We start from the raw sequence: 24,706 nt of genomic DNA, 5'->3' as shown, positions 1-24,706 counted from the left end.
TGGTTAGGCCACAGCTGGAGTACTGCATGCCGTATTATAGGAAGGACGTGATTGCACTAGAGAGGGTGCAAAGGAGATTTACTAGGATGCTGCCGAGAATGGAGAATCTTAGTTATGAGGACAGATTGGATAGGTTGGGTTTGTTCTCATTGGAACAGAGGAGGTTGAGAGGAGACCTCATTGAGGTGTACAAAATATTGAGGGGCCTGGACATAATGGATAGCAAGGGTCTATTTCCATTGGTGGAGGGGGCTATTACGAGGGGGCATAGTTTGAAGATGGTTGGTGGAAAGTTTAGAGGGGATTTGAGGGGAAGCTTCTTTACGCAGAGGATTGTGGGGGTCTGGAACTCGCTGCCTGGAAGAGTGGTGGATACAGAAACCCTCACCACTTTTAAGAGATGCTTGGATGGGCACTTAAAGTGCCATAACCTGCAGGGTTACAGACCTAGAGGTGGAGTGTAGAATGTTTTAGTATATGGGGTGTCACAGTTGTGTGAGGCGGACTGGTTGGGCTGGGTGCTCTTTGCCTTTCTGTCATTGTTCATAGGTTTATATGTAACCTTTATGGCTGCTGACCAAGGGCCGTGTGGCTCTTTGTCGGCCGGCATGGACACGATGGGCCAGAATGGCCTCCTTCTGTGCTGTAAATCTCTATGGTTCTAACACAGAGTTGAGAGAGGTGGGGGAGGGATAGAGCTGGGTGTTGTCGGTGTACATGTGGAATCTGACACCATGTCTTCGGACGGGCAACATGTAGACGAGGTCAAAGAGGGGCCCAAGAATAGATCCTTGGGGGCCGCCAGAGCTAACCATGCGTGGGTGAGAAGAGAAGCCGTTGCAGGATATTCTCTGGCTACGACTGGATCGCTAAGAATGGTCCCAGACAAAGGCAGCCCCACCCAGCTGGACAACAGAAGAGAAGCGTTGGAGGAGGACGATGTGGTCAACTGTGTGAAGGCTGCAGACAGGTCGAGAAGGACGAGGAGGGATGGTTTACAACAGTCACAGACACACAGGATGTCATTTGTCACTTTGACAAGGGCGGGTGGTATTGTTGAAACAAAGAAGGAAAGATTTCGGAGGCAACAACAGGTCCAACGAATTTGGAGAGGAAAGGGAGGTTGGAGGTGGAATGATGGTTTGAAGAAAGAGAGGGTGTTTTTTTTTTGAGGAGGGGGGTGATTACGGAAGTTTTGAAAGGAAGAGGCTGTCAAGAGAACCAGTTACAATGCCAGCTGGAATGAGGGCCACTGGGGAGGTGGAGAGTCGGGGGTTTAGTGGGAGCAGGAGGTGGGTTTCATTGACAGGATAACTCGGAGAGGGCATGAGGAAGAGATAGGAGGAGAATGGAGGGATCTCTCTCTGAGATCAGGGACCGGGCGATCTCTCCCCAGGATCAGGGGGAATCACTCCGGAATCTGGGGATCCCACTCTGGGATCAGGGATTGGGTGATCTCACTCCGGGATCAGGGGGATCTCACTCCGGGATCAGGGGGGTCACTCCGGAATCTGGGGGATTGGGGGATCACTCCAGGATCAGGGAGATCACTCCAGGATCAGGGATCGGGGGGGGGGGGGGGGGGGGGGGGGACCCACTACAGGATTGGGGGGGGATCTCCCTCAGGGATCTGGGATCAGGGCGATCTCTCTCTGGAATCAGGGGGATCTCACACTGGGATCGGGGATCACTCCAGGATCAGGGATCGCGGTGGGGGGGGGGGAACCCACTCCAGGATTGGGGCAATCTCTCTCTGGGATCAGGGCGATCTCACTCTGGGATCAGGGATCGGGCGATCTCAGGCAACGAGACTGCTGATATTTTATGAAGTAAAATAAAAAGAGGACTTCAATCCCAAACACAGAACCGTGGCCCAGTGAGACCTGAAAACTGGATGTATCTGGGAATCAAACACAGCGGGACGCGTGTCCAAGCCAGCGGGGATGGCGATTACCTGCATCGATACAGAACACCACGTTGGTCCCATTGTCCCCGACACAGGCGGGCATGTGCTGCTGCCAGCTGGCCTGGTACAGCCTCTCGGGCTCAGGGGGGCTCCACTCTGCACAACAAAGAAATTTCCGACAGCTGGGACCAGAGAAATAAAATGCAACAAACATCAGTCCCATGGTATAATCCCAGACCCAGAACGGGACAGGTTGCTCTATCTGTGCTCTGTCCTCAGGGCTCTCACCCTCCCCGCTCCGCCCCAGCTCCCCCACTGTCCCCCCTCCCCCCACCACTGTCACCCTCCCCCCTCCACCACTCCCCCCACAGACACCCCTCCCCACCCCCTCTCTCCGCCCCCTCCCCCCACTGTCACCCTCCCCCCTCCCCCACTCTCGTCCCTCCCCCTCCCCCACTCTCGCCCCTCCCCCTCGACACCCCTCCCCCCCACTATCACCCCTCCCCCCACCCACAAGCACCCCTCCCCCAACCCCATACCACCTCCCCCCCCCCCAGCGACACCCCTCCCCCACCGATACCCCTCCCCTGGGATGGACTGACATATGAGGAGAGACTGTATCGACTGGGCCTTTATTCACTAGAGTTTAGAAGGATGAGAGAGGATCTCATAGAAATTTATAAAATTCTGACGGGACTGGACAGGTTAGATGCAGGAAGAATGTTCCCGATGTTGGGGAAATCCAGAACCAGGGGTCACAGTCTAAGGATAAGGGGTAGGCCATTTAGGACTGAGATGAGGAGAAACTTCTTCACTCAAGAGAGTTGTTAACCTGTGGAATTCCCTGCCACAGAGAGTTGTTGATGCCAGTTCATTGGATATATTCAAGAGGGAGTTAGATATGGCCCTTACGGCTAAAGGGTTCAAGGGGTATGGAGAGAAAGCAGGAAAAAGGGGTACTGAGGGAATGATCAGCTATGATCTTATTGAATGGCGGTGCAGGCTCGAAGGGCCGAATGGCCTACTCCAGCACCTATTTTCTATGTTTCTATGTTTCCACCTCCGTAACATCGCTCCCATCCATCATTACTTCATTTCCCTCTGCTGTAACCCTCGTCCATGCCTCCATACTCACCCCTCTAACCTGTGTCCCACCACCCTCTGATAATTGTCCACACAAACTCCACCTCATCCAGAACTCTCCCCACCCAAACTCCACCTCATCTATCTCTCTCTCACCTACATCCATCCTTGCTCTCAGTGGGCCTTACATCCCCTCCCCACAATGCACTGATTTCAAATTGCTTGTCCTCGTCCTGCTGGCCACACTGCTGCCGACCTCCCCCTCCCCCTCCCACCTCACATCCCCTGAGATAGGGAAACTGGAATGACCCCATCTTGGGCAGCCAATCATTGATGAGAAAAGCCTTGCCCATGTCAGCCCTACCCTCTGGAACTCTCTCCCCACGCTCCCTCAGAACCTACCTCTTTCACCCTGCCTTTAGTCACCTCCCCTCAGACCACCAACTTTCCCCTCTTCATAGACCAACCCCTCTAGGTGCTCCGGTATGCAAACCTACTGTGTAAGGAGTTGGTGATGGTCCTCAGTCTGTCCCAGCTCAATGGCTGAATCAGAACATCTGGATCTCCCCATACACATCTGGATCTCCCCCATACACTTCGATGCGGTGGTGACAACCTTTGGTCCTCTCAGTGCTGTCCTGTGCTACATTTCTCCTTCCTCAACATCTCAACTCTCTGTGCAGCCCAAGTCCATTCACGACTTGCATCCCATTCCAGTTTACACATCGCATCATCTTACACTATCTCATGGCCACACGCCAACCTCACACTCACAAACTACCCACACACTCACACACTACCCACACACCCATCACACTCACACACTACTCACGTACCCCTCACACTCACACACTACTCACACACCCCTCACACACTACCCACACACACCCCTCACACTCACAAACTATCCTCATACCCAAGCTCACTCACACACTACTCACACACCCCTCACACTCACACACTATCCTCACACCCAACCTCACACTCACACACTACTCACACACCCATCACACTCACACATATCCTCACATCCCTCACACACCCATCCTCACATCCCTCACACACCCATCCTCACACTCACAACTGACGGCAGTTTCTCAGCCCGAATCCATTGCCTGGACATGGCAGTGTGAGAAAGGCAGACTGGGCCAGACTCGCCGGCTCTGCTCCCCAGGAAATGATCCCGGCCTTACCGATGTGGCGGATTTGTTCCTTGATGACCTCGCACTCGATGGGCCAGCGAGGGGCCTGCTGTGGACCACTTGCTGCTACAGGGTAGAGGCTGCGGGGTTCGCGTAACCGGGGGATGGGCTTCCCGGCGTGATAATCGAACACCACCTGTCTGGTCCTTAATAACTGTTGTTCGTTGATGAAGGAATCTGAACAGTTTAAAGGAAGAGTGCAACATTTCACAATTTCAATAGTTCTAGTGCTGATACACACAGCCAGTGCACACAATTATCGGGCACAGAAAAAGCTGCTAACACACTCACTCCATTTACAGGGTAATGGACACTTGGGGGGGGGAGGGGAAGAAATTCGGGACACTAGCGCCCGTGGGAGGCGCTAATGAGTCCCACTAAATTCGGCGGGGCTTTAGCGGCAGCGGTAACCCTTGGTGCCCCGCTCTGTTGCCCCATCAATGCTGACATCACCACTGTGTGCAGCGCCCCAGACCTTAAATTGGGTATAGCTTCTGAAGTTGTGCCGGGAGCTGACAGCGGCAGTGTCAGGGGTCACGTGCCGCTCACGGGGCGAAAGTTAACGGGAGGTGGGCTGCTGCTGGAAAAAAATGGCCAGTTTTCCTCTGCGCCCCATTGACGGTTTGGACACAGGGTCTGTGCTCTGATTGGTCAGCCTGGCATGCTGCTTTTGGCACGGCAGACATGCTCCTCGATGGTCCAGGCAGGACCCTGCTCCTGGAGAAGTACCACCAACGATGTCTCCGCAAGATCCTGCAAATCTCCTGGGAGGACAGACGCACCAACATCAGTGTCCTCGTCCAGGCCAACATCCCCAGCATCGAAGCACTGACCACACTTGATCAGCTCCACTGGGCAGGCCACATCGTTCGCATGACAGACACGAGACTCCCAAAGCAAGCACTCTACTCGGGACACCTATACGGCAAACGAGCCAAAGGTGGGCAGAGGAAACGTTACAAGGACACCCTCAAAGCCTCCCTGATAAAGTGCAACATCCCCACCGGCACCTGGGAGTCCCTGGCCACAGACCACCCTAAGTGGAGGAAGTGCATCCGGGAGGGTACTGAGCTCCTCGAGTCTCGTCGCCGAGAGCATGCAGAAATCAAGCGCAGGCAGCGGAAGGAGCGTGCGACAAACCTGTCCCACCCACCCTTTCCTTCAACCACTGTCTGTCCCAACTGTGACAGAGACTGTAATTCCCGTATTGGACTGTACAGCCACCTGAGAACTCACTTTTAGAGTGGGAGCAAGTCTTCCTCGATTCCTATGTTGATGATGATGATGCAGCTTGGGCCCTTCTCTTTAATTGAGGGAAGAGCTGCTCCTACGCGGTTGAGTCCTGCGCCCCGCTGCCTTTCTGAGGCAGCAACACCAATTTCCCGTGAGAGGCAAGACTTCTGCCCCTGGCACAAAGTCTCACGCCTCGCGGCCCCAAACGGGGAGAGTTTCTGGCCTTTAAACTGCACATGATACAGGCACACACACTGACACACATGATATAGTATCAGGCTTGTTCTGACTCCCACTCAATGCCCACAGTGTCACTGCCTCGTCACACTCACACACTCAGCCACTTCCCCACAGTCACAGGCCCCATCGCACATTCATCAATACACCTCATCAACTGAGTGACCCCTCCCCCACACACACTGACCCCTCCCCCACACACTGACCCCTCCCTCACACACACTGACCCCTCCCCCACACACACTGACCCCTCCCCCACACACACTGACCCCTCCCCCACACACTGACCACTCCCCCACACACACAGACCCCTCGCCCACACACACAGACCCCTCGCCCACACACACAGACCCCTCCCCCACACACACAGACCCCTCCCCCACACACACAGACCCCTCCCCCACACACACTGACCCCACCCCCACACACACTGACCCCTCCCCCACGCACTGACCCCTCCCCCACGCACTGACCCCTCCCCCACACACACTGACCCCTCCCCCACACACAGACCCCTCCCCCACACACTGACGCCTCCCCCACGCACTGACCCCTCCCCCACGCACTGACCCCTCCCCCACACACACTGACCCCTCCACACACACACTGACCCCTCCACACACACTGACCCCTCCCCCACACCGACCCCGCACCCCCACACTGACCTACTGACCCCTCCCCCACACACACTGACCCCTCCCCCACACACTGACCCCTCCCCCACACACACAGACCCCTCCCCCACACACTGACCCCCCACACACACACTGACCCCTCCCCCACACGCACTGACCCCTCCCCCACGCACTGACCCCTCCCCCACGCACTGACCCCTCCCCCACGCACTGACGCCTCCCCCACGCACTGACGCCTCCCCCACGCACTGACGCCTCCCCCACACACACTGACCCCTCCCCCACACACTGACGCCTCCCCCACACACACTGACCCCTCCCCCACGCACTTACCCCTCCCCCACGCACTGACCCCTCCCCCACGCACTGACCCCTCCCCCACGCACTGACCCCTCCCCCACGCACTTACCCCTCCCCCACGCACTTACCCCTCCCCCACGCACTTACCCCTCCCCCACGCACTTACCCCTCCCCCACGCACTTACCCCTCCCCCACGCACTTACCCCTCCCCCACGCACTTACCCCTCCCCCACGCACTTACCCCTCCCCCACGCACTTACCCCTCCCCCACGCACTTACCCCTCCCCCACGCACTGACGCCTCCCCCACGCACTGACCCCTCCCCCACGCACTGACCCCTCCCCCACGCACTGACCCCTCCCCCACGCACTGACCCCTCCCACACGCACTGACCCCTCCCCCACGCACTGACCCCTCCCCCACGCACTGACCCCTCCCACACGCACTGACCCCTCCCCCACGCACTGACCCCTCCCCCACGCACTTACCCCTCCCCCACGCACTTACCCCTCCCCCACGCACTTACCCTTCCCCCACGCAATGACCCCTCCCCCACACACACTGACCCCTCCCCCACGCACTTACCCCTCCCCCACGCACTGACGCCTCCCCCACGCACTTACCCCTCCCCCACGCACTTACCCCTCCCCCACGCACTTACCCCTCCCCCACGCACTTACCCCTCCCCCACGCACTTACCCCTCCCCCACGCACTTACCCCTCCCCCACGCACTTACCCCTCCCCCACGCACTTACCCCTCCCCCACGCAATGACCCCTCCCCCACGCACTGACCCCTCCCCCACGCACTTACCCCTCCCCCACGCACTTACCCCTCCCCCACGCACTTACCCCTCCCCCACGCACTTACCCCTCCCCCACGCACTTACCCCTCCCCCACGCACTTACCCCTCCCCCACGCACTTACCCCTCCCCCACGCACTTACCCCTCCCCCACGCACTGACCCCTCCCCCACGCACTGACGCCTCCCCCACGCACTGACGCCTCCCTGACGCACTGACGCCTCCCCCACGCACTGACCCCTCCCCCACGCACTGACCCCTCCCCCACGCACTGACCCCTCCCCCACACACTGACCCCTCCCCCACGCACTGACCCCTCCCCCACGCACTGACCCCTCCCCCACACACACTGACCCCTCCACACACACTGACCCCTCCCCCACACACTGACCTACTGACCCCTCCCCCACACACACCGACCCCACCCCCCCACACTGACACCTCCCCCCCACACTGACCCCCCCACACACACTGACCCCTCCCCCACACACTGACCCCTCCCCCACACACTGACCCCTCCCCCACACACTGACCCCTCCACACACACTGACCCCTCCCCCACACACTGACCCCTCCCCCACACACTGACCCCTCCACACACACTGACCCCTCCCCCACACACTGACCCCCCCACACACACTGACACCTCCCCCCAACACACACTGACCTCTCCACACACACTGACCCCTCCCCCACACACTGACCCCTCCCCCACACACTGACCCCTCCACACACACTGACCCCTCCCCCACACACTGACCCCCCCACACACACTGACCCCTCCACACACACTGACCCCTCCCCCACACACTGACCCCCCCACACACACTGACACCTCCCCCCCACACACTGACCCCTCCCCCACACACTGACCCCTCCACACACACTGACCCCTCCCCCACACACTGACCCCTCCCCCACACACTGACCCCTCCACACACACTGACCCCTCCCCCACACACTGACCCCCCCACACACACTGACACCTCCCCCCCACACACACTGACCTCTCCACACACACTGACCCCTCCCCCACGCACTGACCCCTCCCCCACGCACTGACCCCTCCCCCACGCACTGACCCCTCCCCCACGCACTTACCCCTCCCCCACGCACTGACCCCTCCCCCACACACTGACCCCTCCCCCACACACTGACCCCTCCCCCACACACTGACCCCTCCCCCACACACTGACCCCTCCACACACACTGACCCCTCCCCCACACACTGACCCCCCCACACACACTGACCCCTCCACACACACTGACCCCTCCCCCACACACTGACCCCCCCACACACACTGACACCTCCCCCCCACACACTGACACCTCCCCCCCACACACACTGACCCCTCCCCCACACACTGACCCCTCCCCCACACACTGACCCCTCCACACACACTGACCCCTCCCCCACACACTGACCCCCCCACACACACTGACACCTCCCCCACGCACTGACCCCTCCCCCACGCACTTACCCCTCCCCCACGCACTTACCCCTCCCCCACGCACTGACGCCTCCCCCACACACACTGACCCCTCCCCCACGCACTTACCCCTCCCCCACGCACTTACCCCTCCCCCACACACTGACCCCTCCCCCACACACTGACCCCTCCCCCACGCAATGACCCCTCCCCCACGCACTGACCCCTCCCCCACGCACTGACCCCTCCCCCACGCACTTACCCCTCCCCCACGCACTGACCCCTCCCCCACGCACTGACCCCTCCCCCACGCACTGACCCCTCCCCCACGCACTGACCCCTCCCCCACGCACTGACGCCTCCCCCACGCACTGACGCCTCCCCCACGCACTGACCCCTCCCCCACGCACTGACCCCTCCACACACACTGACCCCTCCCCCACGCACTGACCCCTCCACACACACTGACCCCTCCCCCACGCACTGACCCCTCCCCCACACACACTGACCCCTCCACACACACTGACCCCTCCCCCACACACTGACCTACTGACCCCTCCCCCACACACACCGACCCCACCCCCCCACACTGACACCTCCCCCCCACACTGACCCCCCCACACACACTGACCCCTCCCCCACACACTGACCCCTCCCCCACACACTGACCCCTCCACACACACTGACCCCTCCCCCACACACTGACCCCTCCCCCACACACTGACCCCCCCACACACTGACACCTCCCCCCCACACACACTGACCTCTCCACACACACTGACCCCTCCCCCACACACTGACCCCCCCACACACACTGACCCCTCCACACGCACTGACCCCTCCCCCACACACTGCCCCCTTCCTCCCCCCACACGGACTCACAGTTGTATTTCTGGGCCTCAGTGGCGGAGCCGTCAGTCTCGGGCTGGTTCTGGTCGGACAGCAGACCGTCCTCCTGCTGCCAACTTTGTGTCTCCATCCTGTGGGACTCCCAGCGCCCTGTCACAACACAATCGGTGCAGCTCGCTCAGTCTCATCGTCCACCCAGCAATGGCCCGCGGCTCGTGACCCACTCCCACTCAGACACTGCCTGCCCCGGGGGAGACAGTGTCTGGGAGTGGGGGGCTGGGGGAGAGGGTGAAGGGGGGTAGTGGGAAGCGGATAGGGTGAAGGGGGTGAGGGTGAGGATGGGGGAGAGAGGTGGGTTGTGTGTGGGAGGGGGTGTGGTGAGGGTCCGGGGTGAGGGTCCAAGGTGCGGGGGTCCCGATTCACCGTCTGCAGGAGAAGCGTCCCCTGTAGCTTCGGCACGATTGGACGATTGTGTGCGACAGGGCGATGGTCGGACTCAGCGACTGAAATGGTTCCCCCCCCCGGGGTGTAATGGGGAACAACGGGGGGCAAGGGGCACGCTGGCCCATCCCACTTCTGGGGCTCCGCCTGGATTCAGTGGGCCACCTCCTCGCTGGCACGTGCATTTTACTGGAGGTTATGCCCACAGCGTCAGAGGGAGCCCCCATTCCCCACCCCCCGACTTACAACCTGTCATTTTACGGCTAATTGCCCACCTTTAAGTGCTGCACTGTAACATCGCCCCTGACTCAGCTCATCTGCTGCTGAAAACCTCATTTGTTACCTTCCAGATTTGACTATTCAAATTCTGCCCTCTTGAGCAACCCCAGTTTCAACCATCAGTGGCTGGGCCCCAAGCTCGGGAATTTCCGCCCCAAACCTCTCCGCCTCTCTCTTCTCCTTTAAGATGCTCCTTAAAACCAACCTCTTTGATTAAGTTTTTGTTCATTTGTCCTGCTGTCTGTGTTTGAGAATCGCTCCTGTGAAGCAAGCACCTTGGGACGTTTTACTGAGTTACCGATATTTATAAATGTAAGCTGTTGTTGTTGCTCCTTGCTGGATTTCCCAATGCCCCGGTGCTCTCTTGGAAAACTTTCCCTGTGCCTGTGCATTGAGTCAGCTCAGCCCCATTTTTGGCAAGTCCGTGAGACTGTACTTGGCATTGGGGTGGTAATTCCATCAAATCCCTGAAGGTGGCACTCCTGAGTAGCATAGAAACATCGAAACATAGAAAATAGGTGCAGGAGTAGGCCATTCGGCCCTTCTAGCCTGCACCGCCATTCAATGAGTTCATGGCTGAACATGCAACTTCAGTACCCCATTCCTGCTTTCTCACCATACCCCTTGATTCCCCTAGTAGTAAGGACTTCATCTAACTCCTTTTTGAATATATTTAGTGAATTGGCCTCAACAACTTTCTGTGGTAGAGAATTCCACAGGTTCACCACTCTCTGGGTGAAGAAATTCCTCCTCATCTCGGTCCTAAATGGCTTCCCCCTTATCCTTAGACTGTGTCCCCTGGTTCTGGACTTCCCCAACATTGGGAACATTCTTCCTGCATCTAACCTGTCTAACCCCGTCAGAATTTTAAACGTTTCTATGAGGTCCTCTCTCATTCTTCTGAACTCCAGTGAATACAAGCCCAGTTGATCCAGTCTTTCTTGATAGGTCAGTCGCGCCATCCCGGGAATCAGTCTGGTGAACCTTCGCTGCACTCCCTCAATAGCAAGAATGTCCTTCCTCAGGTTAGGAGACCAAAACTGTACACAATACTCCAGGTGTGGCCTCACCAAGGCCCTGTACAACTGCAGCAACACCTCCCTGCCCCTGTACTCAAATCCCCTCGCTATGAAGGCCAACATGCCATTTGCTTTCTTAACCGCCTGCTGTACCTGCATGCCAACCTTCAATGACTGATGTACCATGACACCCAGGTCTCTTTGCACCTCCCCTTTTCCTAATCTGTCACCATTCAGATAATAGTCTGTCTCTGTTTTTACCACCAAAGTGGATAACTTCACATTTATCCACATTATACTTCATCTGCCATGCATTTGCCCACTCACCTAACCTATCCAAGTCACTCTGCAGCCTCATAGCATCCTCCTCGCAGCTCACACTGCCACCCAACTTAGTGTCATCCGCAAATTTGGAGATACTACATTTAATCCCCTCATCTAAATCATTAATGTACAATGTAAACAGCTGGGGCCCCAGCACAGAACCTTGCGGTACCCCACTAGTCACTGCCTGCCATTCTGAAAAGTACCCATTTACTCCTACTCTTTGCTTCCTGTCTGCCAACCAGTTCTCAATCCATGTCAGCACACTACCCCCAATCCCATGTGCTTTAACTTTGCACATTAATCTCTTGTGTGGGACCTTGTCGAAAGCCTTCTGAAAGTCCAAATATACCACATCAACTGGTTCCCCCTTGTCCACTCTACTGGAAACAACCTCAAAAAGTTCCAGAAGATTTGTCAAGCATGATTTCCCTTTCACAAATCCATGCTGACTTGGACCTATCATGTCACCTCTTTCCAAATGCGCTGCTATGACATCCTTAATAATTGATTCCATCATTTTACCCACTACCGATGTCAGGCTGACCGGTCTATAATTCCCTGTTTTCTCTCTCCCTCCTTTTTTTAAAAGTGGGGTTACATTGGCTACCCTCCACTCCATAGGAACAGTGTTAGGCCAGTACAGTTCACTGAGCCACCTGCTAAAGGTCTCAGTTGCTCATCAGTTTCCATGACGGGCACATTAATCCGCTCTGGCATTTTCATGATCCCACTGTTTGTGTAAATCCTGTAAATTGGTGCCCAGAAAATGGTCAGGAGTCCTGCCTGCCAAAACTCCGCCCACTCAGTTCTGCAGTGTCGAGGTGGGGAGGTGGGGGCAGTGTGACAGCAAGGACCGGCCTTGTGTCACTACTTGATCTTTCTGGCCCAGCGAATTAATGGGCAAAACGAGGTCCCAGTCAAATGGGCCTCCAGGACAGTGGTAATTCCCTGAACGATCACAGGTGGGCATGGTAATGTTACCCCTCGTACTTTAGCCATTTTGTCCATGCTTTTGTGTTCTTTTTCTTGGTGGCACTTAAGGTTCTCAGAATTCAGTACTTGTTTTCGGGGACTGCCAGTGACAGAGTCGTTCAGCTCTAGCCTCAGACTTGCCTCCAGCTATATTTGGCAGTGCTGACTAATGGGGATGTCCACGTGAAGTGGCACAGAGGGCCACCCTCCTTACAACGGCCTCAAGCAGACCCTTCAGGTCAGCACCCATCAAAGAGACATCGGTCATTGCCTGCAGACTCGTAAACTGCGTTTGGGGTGTGTTCTCCCTTCATTTTCTCCATTTATTAAAGCCCCTCCCATTTACTAAAGCCCCTCCCATTTACTGAAACCCCTCCCATTTACAAAACCCCTCCTATTTACTAAAACCCCTCCTATTTACTAAAGCCCCTCCCATTTACTAAAACCCCTCCTATTTACTAAAACCCCTCCCACTTACTAAAGCCCCTCCCATTTTACTAAAGCCCCTCCCATTTACTAAAGCCCCCTCCCATTTACTAAAGCCCCTCCCATTTACTAAAACCCCTCCTATTTACTAAAGCCCCTCCCGTTTACTAAAACCCCTCCTATTTATTAAAACCCCTCCCACTTACTAAAGCCCCTCCCATTTACTAAAGCCCCTCCCATTTACTAAAGCCCCCTCCCATTTACTAAAGCCCCTCCCATTTACTAAAGCCTCTCCTATGTCAGCCTTTGGAAAGGCTGCTAATGGGTTGAAATGCCTTCTGGACCTCTCAGAATTTTTGTCCACTCCCTATTCTGATACTTCCCCTTTAATTGTCTCCTTCCTTTTAAATTTATGCCTCTGCACTTGTCCAGATCTGCACCCAGTCTGTCTGAAACCCCCCCCCAACAGCCAGTGAACCATGCTCCCCTAGCGAAAATGCAGGCTCCTATTTACAAGACAGAGAGCTGTGGTTGGTGCTAACCTGTGTAATAGCCGTAATGTTGCAGGTGATAGCGTATGAAGCTCTCATAGGGATGCTGCAGCACCTGAAAACACAACAGCAACAATAATGAGTTTCACCAGAAGCAATTCAAACACACATCTTGGGACATCCCAGGTCAACTCCTCGGCAAGCGGACAGAACCAGGACAAAGCTGTTGTACAGCCTCAGGTTTGAGAAGGTACTTCGCAAACATGCTTTTGAAATGTCTTCCTCGCCACACAGCGCCCTAAGTTAGCATCATCGCTGCTCTAGAAGCACCCCCTCCCCCTGTCACACCTTCAATTAAAGACTAATAATGCAACAAAAGGAAAATTGAACAGGATGAGCTAAATGGCTTTACCTCGAGGTCCAAGAGTCTGGCAGCTGCTGGACACATATCCCACCTTCAAAAAGAGAAAAGATAGAGATCAGAACATCAGCCGTCTACAGACACAAGCACACGAGAGTGATCAGACTGTACAGATACAGGAGAGAGATCAGACTGTACAGATACAGGAGATCAGACTGTACAGATACAGGCGAGAGATCCGACTGTACAGATACAGGAGACCAGACTGTACAGATACAGGAGACCAGACTGTACAGATACAGGAGATCAGACTGTACAGATACTGGAGATCAGACTGTAAAGATACAGGAGAGAGATCAGACTGTACAGATACTGGAGATCAGACTGTAAAGATACAGGAGAGAGATCAGACTGTACAGATACAGGAGAGAGATCAGACTGTACAGATACAGGAGATCAGACTGTAGAGATACAGGAAATCCGACTGTACAGATACAGACGAGAGATCCGACTGTACAGATACAGGAGACTAGACTGTACAGATACAGGAGATCAGACTGTACAGGTACAGGAGAGAGATCCGACTGTACAGATACAGGAGACCAGACTGTACAGATACAGGAGATCAAACTGTACAGATACAGGAGATCAGACTGTAGAGATACAGGAGATCCGACTGTACAGATACAGGAGACCAGATTGTACAGATACAGGAGATCAGACTGTACAGGTACAGGAGAGAGATCCGACTGTACAGATACAGGAGACCAGATTGTACAGATACAGGAGATCAAACTGTACAGATACAGGAGAGAGATCAGACTGTAGAGATACAGGAGATCCGACTGTACAGATACAGGCGAGAGATCCGACTGTACAGATACAGGAGACTAGACTGTACAGATACAGGAGACCAGACTGTACAGATACAGGAGATCAAACTGTACAGATACAGGAGATCAGACTGTAGAGATACAGGAGATCCGACTGTACAGATACAGGAGACCAGATTGTACAGATACAGGAGATCAGACTGTACAGGTACAGGAGAGAGATCCGACTGTACAGATACAGGAGACCAGATTGTACAGATACAGGAGATCAAACTGTACAGATACAGGAGAGAGATCAGACTGTACAGATACAGGAGATCAAACTGTACAGATACAGGAGATCAGACTGTAGAGATACAGGAGATCCGACTGTACAGATACAGGAGACCAGATTGTACAGATACAGGAGATCAGACTGTACAGGTACAGGAGAGAGATCCGACTGTACAGATACAGGAGACCAGATTGTACAGATACAGGAGATCAGACTACAGGTACAGGAGAGAGATCAGACTTTGCAGACGTAGGAATCATAGAAAAAGTACAACACAGAAGGAGGCCATTCAGCCCATCGTGTCCGTTCCGGCTGACAAAGAGTCACCCAAGCTAATCCCCCCTTCCAGGATGAGGTCTGTAGCCCTATAGGTTGCGGCTCTTTAAGGTGCACAAGTACTGAGGGCTTCTTCCACCCTTTCAGACAGTGACTTCCAGACCCCCATCGCCCTCTGGGTGAAGAAATATTGCCTCATCTCCCCTCTAATCCTTCTACTAACTACCTTAAATCTGTGCCCCCGTTGTTGACCCCTCTGCTAAAGGAAATAGGTCTGTCCTATCCACTCTACCTAGGACCCTCATAATTTTATACAGCTCAATAATGTCTCCCCTCAACCTCCTCTGTTCCAAAAAAAACAACCCCAGTCTATCCAATCGTTCCTCATAGCTAAAATTCTCCAGTCCAGGCAACATCCTCGTAAATCTCCTCTGTACCCTCTCTAGTGCAATCACATCTTTCCTGTAATGTGGTGACCAGAACTGCATGCAGTACTCCAGCTGTGGCCTAACCAGTGTTTTATACAGCTCAAGCATAACCTCCCTGCTCTTGTATTCTACCCCTTGGCTAATAATGGCAAGAATTCCATACGCCTTCTTAACCACCTTATCGACCTGACCTGCTACCTTTGCAATCTGTGGACATATACTCCAAGGTCCCTCTGTTCCTCCGCACCTCTCAGTATCCTCCCATTTATTGTATATTCCCTTGCCTTGTAGCCCCTCCTCAAAATGCATTACCTCACACTATTTGCGGTTTGAATTCCATTTGCCATTTTTCTGCCCAATGACCAATTGATCGATATCTTCCTGCAATCTGGAGCTTTCCTCCTCACTCTCAACCACACGGCCAATTTTTGTACCATCTACAAATTTCTTTATCATGCCCCCTACAATGAAGTCTAAATCATTAATATATCATCTCTTCTTCTTAGACAGTTGCCCAGAGTCGAGAATGACTTACTTCCACAATAAAATAAGAACATAAGAAATATGAGCAGGATTAGGCCATTCGGCCCCTCGAGCCTGCTCCGCCATTCAATAAGATCATGGCTGATCTGATCATGGACTCAGCTCCACTTCTAAGGTGACTGATGCGACCAATGCAGGATCCACAGCCTCTGCCACAGGTGGGGCAGAGGGTGGTTGGAGGAACGGGTGGGTGGGGTGCTTGGGTTGTCGTGCGCTCCTGCTGCTGTTTGTACTTTGCTTCAGCATGCTCTCAGTGAAGAGACTCTAAGTGTTCCTTCTCGAATGCTCCTCCTCCACTTTGAGCGGACTTGGGCCAGGGATTCTGAAGAATCGGTGGGGATATTACATTTTTTCAAGGAGGCTTTGAGGGTGACTTTGAAGCATTTTCTCTGCCCTCCTGGGCTCGCCTGCCATGACATAGCTCGGAGTAGAGCGCTTGTTTTGAGAGTCCCGTATCGGGCATGTGACGATTGGCCCACCCAGCGGAGCTGATCGAGCGTGGTCAATGCCTCAATGCTGGGTGTTGGCCTGAGCGAGAACACTGACATTGGTACGCCCATCCTCCCAGTGGATTTTCAGGATTTTGCGGAGACAGCGTTGGTGGTTCCTCTCCAGTGCTTTACATAGTCCATGTCTCTGAGCCATACAGGTGGGTGGGTATCACTGCTGCTCTGTAGACCACGAACTTGGTGCTGGGTTTGCGATCCTGGGCTTCAAACACTCTTTTCCTCAGGTGGCTGAAGGCTGCACTGGCACACTGAGCACTGAGGGCGGTGTTGGACTTCGTCATCGATGTCTGTCCTTGCTGACAGTAGGCTCCAATGGTAAGGGAAGTGGTCCACTTTGTCCAAGATCTCGTCATGGATCTTTATAATCAGGGAACAGTACTGTGTGGCAGGGGCAGATTGGTAAAGAAGCTTTGTCTTAATGATGTTGAATGTAAGGCCCAGACTCTCGTACGCTTCAGTGAAGGTGTTAACAATGGTTTGGAGCTCAGACTCCGAATGCACAAACGCAAGCGTGGTCTGCATATTGTAATTCAACGACAGAGGTTGAAACAACCTTGGATCTGGGCTGGAGGTGTCAGAGATTGAACAATTTCCTGCTTGTCTTGTAGATTAACTGCACTCTAGCCCGGCATGAGGTTGAAAAAGACCTCCTACAACTGAAAAACAACAAGGCCTCAGGAGCTGATGGAATCCCCACCGAAGTACTAAAGCAGGGCGGAGAAGCACTACTGGCGCGAATCCATGATCTCATCTCTTTTATCTGGAAGGAGGAGAGCATGCCAGGGGATCTCAGAGACGCCGTAATCGTGACCATCTTCAAGAAAGGTGACAAGTCCAATTGCGGTAATTACATAGGAGTTTCCCTGCAGTCTGCCGCAGGAAAAATCATCGCAAGAATCCTCCTGAATCGTCTCCTCCCAGTGGCTGAAGAGCTCCTCCCAGAGTCGCAATGCGGATTCCGCCCGCTAAGGGGCACAACGGACATGATCTTCACCGCGCGACAAATACAAGAACAATGTAGGGAGCAGCACCAACCTCTGTACAGGGCTTTCTTTGACCTCACAAACGCCTTCGACTCTGTCAACCGTGAGGGATTATGGAGTGTCCTTCTCAAATTCGGCTGTCCTCAAAATGTTGTCACCATCCTCTGCCTGCTTCACGATTACATGCAAACCGCGATCCTGACCAACGGATCCACCATGGGCTCAATGCATGTGCAGACCGAGGTCAAGCAGGGCTGTGCCATCGCACCAACGCTCGTCTCGATCTTCCTCGCTGCAATGCTTCATTAATATATACCACAAAAAGTAAGGGACCCAGTACTGAGCCCTGCGGAACCCCACTGGAAACATCCTTCCAGTCACAAAAACACCCATCAACCAGTATCCTTTGCTTCCTACCACTGAATTTTGGATCCAATTTTCCACTCTCCCTTGGATCCCATGTCTGTTATGTCTTGGATAAAGAGTCAGACTAGATACTGCGAGCTCAAAGTAAGGTGTGACCATAGTCCTTTATTACAGATCTCAGAATGCCACTCCAGCCTGTGAGGCCTCCTTAAATACAGGTGCTCCTAAAGGATTGTGGGATCCTTTGGAACTCCAGGGGATAAGCTCTCTGGTGGTTAGACATGGTAATTACAGGTTTACATACACAACAACACTCCCCCCACCCCTCAAAGTCAACAGTGTAACTATTTACAATGTGAGTCGATCTGGGGTCTTCCTTTCCCTGGTTGATCGTCTCGATGCAAATGCTGGTTTTGGTGAATCGTTTGTTGGGCCCTTGCTGGGCTGCTGTGCAGCTGGCCTTGCTGGGCTGCTGGGGGTGGTGAGCCCTGCTGGGCTGCTGCGGGTGATGGGTTCTGCTTCGTGGTCAATCGCTGTGTCGGTTGCCACTTGTGTATGTTGGAGGGTCGAAAAAGGTAGAGTCTATTGTGGGTTGTTCTGGATAGTCCGTAAATCTGAGTTTGGTTTGGTCCAAGTGTTTTCTGCAGGTGACTCCATTTGAGAGTTTGACCACAAACACCCTACTCCCCTCTTTGGCCAAAACAGTGCCAGGAAGCCACGGGACCTTGTCCATAGTTCAACACAAATACAGGATCACTTACTTCAATTTCGCGTGACACATTTGCGCGATCACGATATGTATTCAGTTGAAGCCGCCTGCTCCCTACCTGTTCATGTAGATCAGGGTGGACTAACGAGATCCTTGCCTTAAATGCCCTTTTCATGAGCAGTTCAGCAGGGGGGGAGACCCCGGTGAGCGAGTGGGGTCTTGTGCTGTAACTGAGCAGGACTCGGGATAAGCGAGTCTGCAGTGAGCCTTCAGTTACCCTTTTCAAGCTCTGCTTGATTGTTTGAACTGCTCATTCTGCCTGACCATTGAACGCTGGCTTAAAAGGGGCAGACGTGACATGTTTGACCCCATTGTGTGTCATGAATTCCTTGAATTCGGCACTGGTAAAGCATGGCCCATTGTCACATACAAGGATATCAGGCAGGCCGTGCATGGCAAACATGGCCTGTAGGCTTTCAATGGTGGCAGCGGATGTGCTTGCCGACATTATCACACATTCAATCCATTTGGAGTAGGCATCTACAACCACTAAAAACATTTTTCCCAAGAATGGGCCTGCATAGTCGACATGCTCGTTGGAGGTGCCCCATTGTTCCACAGCTCTTGCAAACATACCCTTTGAAGCAGCATGAATAGGCTGAATGGAAGCCTCCACAATGCCAACAAGGTGTGAATTAGACATAGACATAGACATAGAAAATAGGTGCAGGAGTAGGCCATTCGGCCCTTCTAGCCTGCACCGCCATTCAATGAGTTCATGGCTGAACATGCAACTTCAGTACCCCATTCCTGCTTTCTCACCATACCCCTTGATTCCCCTAGTAGTAAGGACTTCATCTAACTCCTTTTTGAATATATTTAGTGAATTGGCCTCAATAACTTTCTGTGGTAGAGAATTCCACAGGTTCACCACTCTCTGGGTGAAGAAATTCCTCCTCATCTCGGTCCTAAATGGCTTCCCCCTTATCCTTAGACTGTGTCCCCTGGTTCTGGACTTCCCCAACATTGGGAACATTCTTCCTGCATCTAACTTGTCTAACCCCGTCAGAATTTTAAACGTTTCTATGAGGTCCCCTCTCATTCTTCTGAACTCCAGTGAATACAAGCCCAGTTGATCCAGTCTTTCTTGATAGGTCAGTCCCGCCATCCCGGGAATCAGTCTGGTGAACCTTCGCTGCACTCCCTCAATAGCAAGAATGTCCTTCCTCAGGTTAGGAGACCAAAACTGTACACAATACTCCAGGTGTGGCCTCACCAAGGCCCTGTACAATTGTAGCAACACCTCCCTGCCCTTGTACTCAAATCCCCTCGCTATGAAGGCCAACATGCCATTTGCTTTCTTAACCGTCTGCTGTACCTGCATGCCAACCTTCAATGACTGATGTACCATGACACCCAGGTCTCTTTGCACCTCCCCTTTTCCTAATCTGTCACCATTCAGATAATAGTCTGTCTCTCTGTTTTTACCACCAAAGTGGATAACCTCACATTTATCCACATTATACTTCATCTGCCATGCATTTGCCCACTCACCTAACCTATCCAAGTCGCTCTGCAGCCTCATAGAATCCTCCTTGCAGCTCACACTGCCACCCAACTTAGTGTCATCCGCAAATTTGGAGATACTACATTTAATCCCCTCGTCTAAATCGTTAATGTACAGTGTAAACAGCTGGGGCCCCAGCACAGAACCTTGCGGTACCCCACTAGTCACTGCCTGCCATTCTGAAAAGTCCCCATTTACTCCTACTCTTTGCTTCCTGTCTGACAACCAGTTCTCAATCCATGTCAGCACACTACCCCCAATCCCATGTGCTTTAACTTTACACATTAATCTCTTGTGTGGGACCTTGTCGAAAGCCTTCTGAAAGTCCAAATATACCACATCAACTGGTTCTCCCTTGTCCACTCTACTGGAAACATCCTCAAAAAATTCCAGAAGATTTGTCAAGCATGATTTCCCTTTCACAAATCCATGCTGACTTGGACCTATCATATTACCTCTTTCCAAATGCACTGCGATGACATCCTTAATAATTGATTCCATCATTTTACCCACTACCGATGTCAGGCTGACCGGTCTGTAATTCCCTGTTTTCTCTCTCGCTCCTTTTTTAAAAAGTGGGGTTACATTGGCTACCCTCCACTCCATAGGAACTGATCCAGAGTCAATGGAATGTTGGAAAATGACTGTCAATGCATCCACTATTTCCAAGGCCACTTCCTTAAGTACTCTGGGATGCAGTCCATCAGGCCCTGGGGATTTATCGGCCTTCAATCCCATCAATTTCCCCAACACAATTTCCCGACTAATAAGGATTTCCCTCAGTTCCTCCTCCTTACTAGACCCTCCGACCCCTTTTATATCCGGAAGGTTGTTTGTGTCCTCCTCAGTGAATACCGAACCAAAGTACTTGTTCAATTGGTCCGCCATTTCTTTGTTCCCCGTTATGACTTCCCCTGATTCTGACTGCAGGGGACCTACGTTTGTCTTTACTAACCTTTTTCTCTTTACATATCTATAGAAACTTTTGCAATCCGTCTTAATGTTCCCTGCAAGCTTCTTCTCATACTCCATTTTCCCTGCCCTAATCAAACCCTTTGTCCTCCTCTGCTGAATTCTAAATTTCTCCCAGTCCCCGGGTTCTCTGCTATTTCTGGCCAATTTGTATGCCACTTCCTTGGCTTTAATGCTATCCCTGATTTCCCTTGATAGCCACGGTTGAGCCACCTTCCCTTTTTTATTTTTACAACAGACAGGAATGTACAATTGTTGTAGTTCATCCATGCGGTCTCTAAATGTCTGCCATTGCCCATCCACAGTCAACCCCTTCAGTATCATTCGCCAATCTATCCTAGCCAATTCACGCCTCATACCTTCAAAGTTACCCTTCTTTAAGTTCTGGACCATGGTCTCTGAATTAACTGTTTCATTCTCCATCCTAATGCAGAATTCCACCATATTATGGTCACTCTTCCCCAAGGGGCCTCGCACAACGAGATTGCTAATTAATCCTCTCTCATTACACAACACCCAGTCTAAGATGGCCTCCCCCCTAGTTGGTTCCTCGACATATTGGTCTAAAAAACCATCCCTTATGCACTCCAGGAAATCCTCCTCTACCGTATTGCTTCCAGTTTGGTTAACCCAATCTATGTGCATATTAAAGTCACCCATTATAACTGCTGCACCTTTATTGCACGCACCCCTAATTTCCTGTTTGATGCCCTCCCCAACATCACTACTACTGTTTGGAGGTCTGTACACAACTCCCACTAACGTTTTTTGTCCTTTGGTATTCTGCAGCTCTACCCATATAGATTCCACATCATCCAAGCTAATGTCCTTCCGAACTATTGCCTTAATTTGCTCCTTAACCAGCAATGCTACCCCACCTCCTTTTCCTTTTATTCTATCTTTCGTGAATGTTGAATACCCCTGGATGTTGAGTTCCCAGCCCTGATCATCCTGGAGCCACGTCTCCGTAATCCCAATCACATCATATTTGTTAACATCTATTTGCACAGTTAATTCATCCACTTTATTGCGGATACTCCTTGCATTAAGACACAAAGCCTTCAGGCTTGTTCTTTTAACACCCTTTGTCCTTTTAGAATTTTGCTGTACAGTGGCCCTTTTTGTTCTCTGCCCTCCACTTTTCCTCATCTCCTTTCTGTCTTTTGCTTTTGCCTCCTTTTTGTTTCCCTCTGTCTCCCTGCATTGGTTCCCATCCCCCTGCCATATCAGTTTAAATCCTTCCCAACAGCACTAGCAAACACTCCCCCTAGGACATTGGTTCCGGTCCTGCCCAGGTGCAGACCGTCCGGTTTGTACTGGTCCCACCTCCCCCAGAACCGGTTCCAATGCCCCAGGAATTTGAATCCCTCCCTGTTGCACCACTGCTCAAGCCACGTATTCATCTGCGCTATCCTGCGATTCCTACTCTGACTATCACGTGGCACTGGTAGCAATCCCGAGATTACTACTTTTGAGGTCCTACTTTTTAATTTAGCTCCTAGCTCCTTAAATTCGTTTCGTAGGACCTCATCCTTCTTTTTACCTATGTCGTTGGTACCAATGTGCACCACGACAACTGGCTGTTCTCCCTCCCTTTTTAGAATGTCCTGCACCCGCTCCGAGACATCCTTGACCCTTGCACCAGGGAGGCAACATACCATCCTGGAGTCTCGGTTGCGGCCGCAGAAACGCCTATCTATTCCCCTCACCATTGAATCCCCAATCACTATTGCTCTCCCACTCTTTTTCCTGCCCTCCTGTGCAGCAGAGCCAGCCACGGTGCCATGAACTTGGCTGCTGCTGCCCTCCCCTGATGAGTCATCCCCCTCAACAGTACCCAAAGCAGTGTATCTGTTTTGCAGGGGGATGACCACAGGGGACTCCTGCACTACCTTCCTTGCACTGCTCTTCCTGTTGGTCTTCCATTCCCTATCTGGCTGTGGACCCTTTCCCTGTGGTACGACCAACTCGCTACACGTGATACTCACGTCATTCTCAGCATCGTGGATGCTCCAGAGTGAATCCACCCTCAGCTCCAACTCCGCAACGCGGTCTGTCAGGAGCTGGAGGCGGATACACTTCCCGCACACGTAATCGTCAGGGACACCGGAAGTGTCCCTGAGTTCCCACATGGTACAGGAGGAGCATAACACCCGACCGAGCTCTCCTGCCATGACTTAACCCTTATATACACTTAAATTGGCAACAACAATGCTAAAGGTTACTCACTGATATAGAAGAGAAAAAAGAAAAACTACTCACCAATCACCAGCCAATCACTTACCCTCTTGGCTGTGACGTCACCTTTTGATTTCTTTCTACTTCTTTTTTGCCTTCTCCCTGTAGCTGCACAAGCTGGGCCTTTTATAGGCCTCTCCACGCACCTCCTCGACACTGTTCCCGACTGTCGCCGACGCTGGGCCCCGGACTCCCTGCTGTGCCTTTTATAGGCCTCACCACGCACCTCCTCGACACTGCTCCCGACTGCCGCCGACTCTGGGCCCCGGACTCCCTGCTGTGCCTTGCATTCATCCTTTGTTGGGGATTCGGAGTCATCTGGGTCACCTGAGGCCTGCTGGCAGTTGCAGACTCGTGGGCTCTGCCCTGTACATTTCTGCTCGCAAACACAGTTCCAGTTAATTTATGAACATTGCTAGCACTTGTGTGTTGAGAGATTTGTTTGGTGTTATCACTGGTGGACATAAACGCCTGTGCTATCGCAATGGCCTTACTGAAGGTCGGTGTCTCTACAGTCAAAAGTTTTCGTAGGATGGTCTCGTGGCCAACGCCCAGTACAAAAAAGTCTCTGAGCATTTGCTCCAGGTAGCCATCAAACTCACCTTGTCCTGCAAGTCGCCTTAGCTCGGCGATGTAGCTCGCCACTTCCTGACCTTCAGATCGCTGGCACGTGTAGAACCGATACCTCGCCATCAGCACGCTCTCCCTCGGGTTAAGATGCTCCTGAACCAGGGTACACAGCTCCTCATACGAGTGTACACAGCTCCTTATCTGTGGGTTTCACCGGAGCCAGAAGATTCTTCATGAGGCTGTAGGTCGGTGCCCCGCAGACTGTGAGGAGGACCGATCTCCTTTTTGCAGCGCTTCCTTCTCCGTCCAGCTCGTTGGCTACAAAGTACTGGTCTAGCCGTTCGACATAGGCTTCCCAGTCCTCACCCTCCGAGAACTTCTCCAGGATGCCCACAGTTTGCTGCATCTTTGCATTGGATTTGTATTCTCATCGCCAGGTAGTG

The 24,706-nt window shown here is 53.1% G+C and overlaps 1 protein-coding gene across 1 annotated transcript in view; it reads right to left on the bottom strand.

Annotated features, from left to right (window-relative positions):
• agbl2 (AGBL carboxypeptidase 2) overlaps positions 1–17,380 on the bottom strand; it is a 74,800-nt gene extending 57,420 nt beyond the window's left edge. The window contains exons 1-6 of the mRNA XM_070898721.1: positions 17,160–17,380; positions 14,047–14,089; positions 13,686–13,749; positions 9,713–9,829; positions 4,183–4,368; positions 1,955–2,062 (exon numbers count right to left, since the gene is read on the bottom strand). Of these exons, the coding sequence (XP_070754822.1) occupies positions 1,955–2,062; positions 4,183–4,368; positions 9,713–9,829; positions 13,686–13,749; positions 14,047–14,089; positions 17,160–17,380 (739 nt within the window). The remainder of the gene's footprint in view (positions 1–1,954; positions 2,063–4,182; positions 4,369–9,712; positions 9,830–13,685; positions 13,750–14,046; positions 14,090–17,159) is intronic.
• Between the last annotated feature and the right edge of the window lie 7,326 nt (positions 17,381–24,706).

This window comes from Pristiophorus japonicus, chromosome 14, assembly GCF_044704955.1.
Source record: "Pristiophorus japonicus isolate sPriJap1 chromosome 14, sPriJap1.hap1, whole genome shotgun sequence".
Taxonomy (NCBI): Eukaryota; Metazoa; Chordata; class Chondrichthyes; family Pristiophoridae; genus Pristiophorus; species Pristiophorus japonicus.
Note: the sequence above shows the minus strand (reverse complement) of the source record. Positions and strands in the feature narration are given on the sequence as shown.